This window comes from Fonticula alba (assembly GCF_000388065.1).
Source record: "Fonticula alba strain ATCC 38817 unplaced genomic scaffold supercont2.2, whole genome shotgun sequence".
NCBI classification, from domain to species: domain Eukaryota; order Rotosphaerida; family Fonticulaceae; genus Fonticula; species Fonticula alba.
The window spans coordinates 2554677-2560074 of NW_009242972.1; the positions used below are offsets into that span (position 1 = coordinate 2554677).

At 63.3% G+C, this 5398-nt stretch overlaps 2 protein-coding genes across 3 annotated transcripts; one reads left to right on the top strand and one right to left on the bottom strand.

Moving 5' to 3' along the window:
* Window positions 1-8: 8 nt before the first annotated feature.
* On the top strand, window positions 9-2106 carry H696_01553 (hypothetical protein; the record flags this gene model as incomplete). The annotated part of the gene is made up of 6 exons (XM_009495452.1): window positions 9-302; window positions 456-556; window positions 652-876; window positions 1085-1376; window positions 1550-1796; window positions 1934-2106. The coding sequence occupies 6 exons, from the start codon at window positions 9-11 to the stop codon at window positions 2104-2106; spliced, it is 1332 nt and encodes a 443-aa protein (XP_009493727.1).
* Window positions 2107-2200: 94 nt separating this feature from the next.
* Window positions 2201-5395, bottom strand: H696_01554. 2 transcript variants are annotated; one of them, XM_009495454.1, is made up of 9 exons: window positions 5290-5395; window positions 5099-5190; window positions 4892-5007; window positions 3978-4695; window positions 3657-3889; window positions 3133-3542; window positions 2905-3023; window positions 2692-2821; window positions 2201-2517 (listed from the first exon to the last, which is right to left on the bottom strand). In XM_009495454.1, the coding sequence occupies exons 1-9, from the start codon at window positions 5334-5336 to the stop codon at window positions 2436-2438; spliced, it is 1947 nt and encodes a 648-aa protein (XP_009493729.1). In that variant the 5' UTR covers window positions 5337-5395; the 3' UTR covers window positions 2201-2435. The 2 variants fall into 2 exon arrangements, with proteins under 2 accessions (XP_009493729.1, XP_009493728.1); XM_009495453.1 differs by lacking the exons at window positions 4892-5007; window positions 5099-5190; window positions 5290-5395 and having other exon boundaries at window positions 3978-4772.
* Window positions 5396-5398: the final 3 nt, after the last annotated feature.

Consider the following 5398-nt stretch of genomic DNA (forward strand, 5'->3'; position numbering starts at 1 on the left):
CCCCTATCATGGCCGACACGAGGCACCTTTTCCTTACTGGCGCCTGTCTGGTGGCCTCCGTGGCCATCAGCTATCTGCTGTTGCGACGGGCCGGTCTGGCCACAGCTCCCCCGACCACCCCTTCCTGTCCAATGCCGGCTCTGCGGCCGCTGGATGTGGATGACGCCCTTTTCGAGGGTGATCCCTCGGTCCGGGAGATGGTGGCCACCCTCCGCCGGCGGTCGGATGTTGCCGCGCGAGTGGGCAATACGCGTCTGATTGAGCTGACCTCCCTTAGCCGACTGACCGGCTGCCGAATCTTTGTGCGCACTCCCCCCTCCCCCCCTCCCCGACACCAACTCACCACTGCTTTGTCCTTTCAAACTCACCTCACCTCCTTTGCTTCTGCTTCTCTCTCCCACCCTACCTCTCTCTCTCTCTCTCTCTTTCCACCCGACCCTCCTCGTCTCCGACAGGCCAAGACCGAGTGGGAGAACCCCGGTGGATCGAACAAAGATCGTGTTGCCCTGGAGATAATCGCCGATGCCCTAGCCACGGGTAAGATCTCTCCTGGGGGGTGCGTGTGACTCTCATACCCTCCCTAATTTCAGTTTCCCTCCCCCCCCCTCTAATCTCCTCGTTCTCGCCTCGCCCCCCTCCTCCCTCTTGAAGCACCATCTTTGAGGGGACCGCCGGCTCGACTGGTATCTCGCTAGCCATGTTGGCTCGGCCGCTGGGCATTTCGGCACACATTCTCGTTCCCTCGGACCAAGCCAAAGAGAAGACCGACCTACTGGAGTCCCTCGGGGCGGTGGTCGAGCGCGTGCCGCCTGTGAGTTTCTCGAACCCCGACCACTTCTGCAAGAAGGCCCAACGCATGGCTAGTGAGCATCCGAAGTACGTGGTGCCTGTTTTGGCTTCCCCCCTCCTGCGACCCCCTTCTCGTTCTCTTTCTCGTTCTCTTTCTCGTTCTCTTTCTCGTTCTCTTTCTCGTTCTCTTTCTCGTTCTCTCTCTCCCTCTCTTTTTCTGTCTCTCCCTTCCTCACATGGGTCGCACACTTGGGAATAATCCCCCTTTCTTCCTTTCTCCATTGGTTGCCAATAGTGCCCTTTTCGCCGACCAGTTTGACAATCTCGCCAACACCCGAGCGCACTACCACAGCACCGGGCTGGAAATTGTGGCACAGCTGCGCGAGCTCGGCATCGACGGGCCCGATGTCTTTGTGGCAGCCTCCGGCACTGGTGGCACCCTCGCCGGCATTGCGCGGCGGCTGCGTCGAGAGACGGCCAACGCAACGACGATTGTTCTGGCCGATCCGCAGGGTTCCAGCCTCTTCAACCACGTCGTCAATGGGGTGCTTTACTCCTCGACCGAGGCTGAAGGTCGACGCAAGCGTGTACGTTGGGCATGCGACCTGCCTTGCTCTCTTGCTCGGTGCCGTCTTCTTGAGTTCTGCTCCCTTGTCTCACTCATCTGAGCATCTATCTCTCCTTCCCCCCCTCTCCCTCTCTCTCTCTCTCTCTCTCCGTCTCCCCCGTCCCTAACACCCCGCCGCCTCCTATCCACCAGAACCAGGTTGACTCCATCACCGAGGGCGTCGGCATTTCTGGTCGTCTGACCGGAAACTTTCGCCTGGCTGACCCGGACGCCGCTCTGCGGGTGTCGGACCAGGAGGCTGTCGATATGTCGCGCTTCTTGAAGCAGCACGAGGACATCTTTGTGGGGAGTTCCAGCTCGGTAAATGTTTTCGCCACGGTAAAGACCGCCCTCTCACTGGGACCCGGTCATGTGCTGGTGACGCTCCTGTGTGATTCTGGTACGTGGGCTCCCGGGCGGGGGGGGGGGCTGTCTTTTCCCTGGTTCAGGTCCCTTCGTCGATACTGGCCAGCAGGCAGGTTTCGGTCATCCTAACAGTTACTTTGCTCGGTATTTGTTTCACCTGCTCTGCCTCAGGCGAACGGCACCGGTCGAAATTCTGGAACCCGGAATTCCTGGCCGCCGAGGGCCTGATGGAGCCGGAGCCGACCATGATGCCGGATTTCGCCAATGGCGCACGTCTCCGACCCGCCCGTGGCCGACCTTGGCCGCGGCCGGATCAGCGTGCCTCGGCCCCCGTAATGGCCTGACAGAGCCCTCACATGCGTGCTGCCAGAGGGCCCCAGCTTTCCCACCTTCCCTCTGAGGCCGTACATATATATATACATACACATATAGAATGCATTCGGTGTGGTGAGTTTCCCCAGACACGGAGGGACGGTGTATTTCGATTGGGGGTGGCACGGGGGTGGAGCATGCGCGGCGGTGGGGACATGAACCTCCGCGCCCTGCCCCCAAAGGAGCGACCGCACGACACCAGCGCCGGGGGGAGGTGAAACACAAGGACATATAAGGGGGAGGAGGCCCTGGCAGTGGCGAGCTGAGACACCGGCAGGCTGACGAGACTGGCGGGAGAGCATCACTGGAAATCTGAGGCATCAATCTCCAGGAAGCCATCCTCGTCCTCGTCATCCGCCACAACAAGCTTTCGACCGATGAGACTGGAAGGAGGGGCGGAGAAAGTCACGCGGGTGCCATGAAAAAGCAGCAGCAGCAGCAACAGCAGCAGCAGCAGCAGCAGCAACAGCAGCAGCAACGGCCAGTTGTCAGACCGGGGTCCGAATGTGGGGCGAGAAGGGAGAAGCAGCGCGCGGAGGAGCGACAGAGTGACGCACAGATTCTCATCGGTTGGTACGCATTCCGAGGAGTCATCCTCGCCGACCCGATACTTGTAAAGGCGACCACAGGCCGTGGCCACATGGAGGACGCGCATGTGCGAGTCGAGGCACGCCGCCACGGAGGTCACTGCACCGGTGGACACAGGGAGCCATGGTTAGATATACACAAGACCAAAGAGGAGAATGGGATCCGGGCAGAGGAAGACATACCTCCAGCAGGCAGGCGAGCGCGTGCAGTCACTCGACCGGACATGATGTATGCCCGGGCGGCCGATGGCAACCAGGAGGCCACGTATCCAAGGACGCCGGATGTCGAGGGCGACGGGAAGCTGGCGTGGCAGGTGGCAGCATTGGTTGGACACAGGGGTCGCGGTCAGGGGAGGATTCCATCGGTAGGTGGAAAGGGGGGGGGGGAAGCCCACAGGGGATTGGCTATACCTCACTTCGGTAGCATGTGGAGTCGCGCCAGTGTGATCGGCAGAGGAGCCGGCTTTGGACGGCGAACCCCCCGGTCCTGGAGGACCGGTGGGCGAACTGATGGGAGAGGTGCTGGATGCAGCGCCCCCGGCGCCCGCACCACCGGCGGCACCGGTGCCGCCGGTGGGAACTCGGTAGAGGTGAACTGTTGGCCGCTGGCTGGCGGCAGCGAGCACGTATAGTGCAGGCTCCACGTGGTGGGAGGCAGTCGCCCGGTCGCCAGGACGCCGGGGCCCCGAGTCAACCGCCGACGTGAAGGAGAATGCAAGATAGCTGAGCCGCGCGGGTCGAGCCCCACGGGCGAAGCGAGCCACCGGCCCCGACGCGCGTTGGCCCATCTTCGGCAAGTCGTACACCGTGACCGAGGTGGCCTAGAAGGGGCAAATGCCCAGAGAGGGGGAGGGGGACAAGGGTCAGAAGGCAGCAAAGCGGATGGGCCGATGTCGACGGGTGTAGACCGGTGTGTCTCGGCCCATGTGCCGTACGTAGTGCGTGGCCACGGCGAGCATGGTGCCACACGGGCTGAATGCGAGGTTCTCCACGAAGAATGTCCCCTCGTCACAGGGACGATCAGTCAAGGAGCCGCTGCCTGGTCCAGATGTCGGAGCCGACTGGGTGCGCCCTGAGCCGGGGGCCGTAGCCTGGGCATCGGCCCCGGCGGCGCCGGAGGGGAGACTATCATCCACCGAGAAGGACAGGAGGCTGCGCCCGGTAAGGCCTAATGCCGGCATCACGCAGGGGGGGGGGGGGGGGGATGTCAGAGTGCGGACAAGGCCCGTATCACATATGCGCGGAGCTGCGCGCACCATCAGCCACGATGACGCAGCTTCCTCGGCTGTACGCCAGCAACACCTGAGCCGAGTGGATGTCGACCTCATCAGGGCTCGGATCCGAGGGCTCGCCCTCCGGGCCACGGCGACTCAGCAGGGCAAAGGCACACGGGGAGGTGAAAGTCCGGTTCTGGTACAGGTGCACAGGCACCGGGCCGGATTCCGGCAAGATGACATCCTCTAGCTCATCCAAATGCACATACACCGGGCCGAAGGCCGAGCTCGCAGAGCTGGCCAGCGCCGAGGCATAGGAGAAGCTGATGCTCGGCGAGCTGGCAACGTGGCCATACTCAGCACCGGCGGTGGGAAGACTGGCCGCACGGGCCGGGGTCCCGCCAGTGCCACCGGGGCCGGCCGGCCCACCGGCGTAGGTTCCATAGCCGGCTGGCCCCGGCGGCGAGGCCGACTGCCCGGTCCAGGTGGAGCTGCCCGCGGCCGGCGGCTGGCTGCCCGGCTGTTGGGAGGGCATGCCGGCCTTCGAGGCCGCCGGGTCGGGGCCACTGAAAGTCACCCCTGGCGGTGCAATGGGGAATGTCCTACCGGGGGACACTTGTACATTGACCGGCCGTTGGTGGGGCTGGTTCAGGTCGTAGATAATCAAACGCGCCATCAGGCAGACGGCCAGGAAATTGCCGCTCAGTTGCAGCGCGCGGATCGGCGTCGGCACTTGAGCCTCATAGACGACGACATCTTTCTGCGGGAGGATTCCGCCCCTCCCCCGATGTACACATGCGCATGCGTCCGGAGGGAGGAGGTGCAGCCGGGAGCGGGGCCAGACGGTTAGGCATTGGCGAGGTGGCAAATGCGCGGGAGGCCCATTCATGGCCTCGAACATCGAGCGCGCCCTCCCCCTCGGGGCTCCGGATCTTCCGATTGGCATGGAAGCGCACCGACATGTTGTAGATATACCACCGGGTGGAGCTCCCGCGGGAGACGAATGCCACCAGCCGTGAGGAGAGGGCCACATGCGCGAGGCCATTCTCAGCGACCTGGCTAATTTCACTGTCTGTGATCAACGAGGAGCCGGGGAGGGGCAGCGCAAGAGGGTGGTCAGAGGCGGGCGTGAAAAGGACAACCCCGTCGCCAATGGAACAAACCGGGCCTGCTGGAGTAAGACCGCTGGAAGGGGTCAAGGCTGAAGACCTGCAGCGTGGGAGACGCGCGGTCGGTCGACCAGACGGCGACGGACCTGGTAAAATGACGGTCAGTGGACTGGGAGGCAGAGGGTGGGGTATGTGTGTGTGTGTGTGTGTGTGTGCAGCGTGCCCTGAGGGCGGAGGAGACGCACTGTCGGTCATGGCTGAACGAAGCATGGGTTCTCACTGGGAGTGCCATGTTGTTGGATTGGCCCGCAGGGGAACACCACCTGACGTGGGGCAGAGCGCAGGGGGGGGGGG

Excerpts from the sequence above, each read along its gene's own strand:
- H696_01554 (XM_009495454.1), bottom strand. The coding sequence starts at position 5,336 with ATGGCACTCCCAGTGAGAACCCATGCTTCGTTCAGCCATGACCGACA. Across the intron at positions 5,008-5,098 it reads GTCTTACTCCAGCAGGCCCG|ACAGTGAAATTAGCCAGGTC; the intron begins GTTTGTTCCATT and ends CGTTGATCACAG. Across the intron at positions 4,696-4,891 it reads GGTATATCTACAACATGTCG|AAAGATGTCGTCGTCTATGA; the intron begins GTGCGCTTCCAT and ends ATCCTCCCGCAG.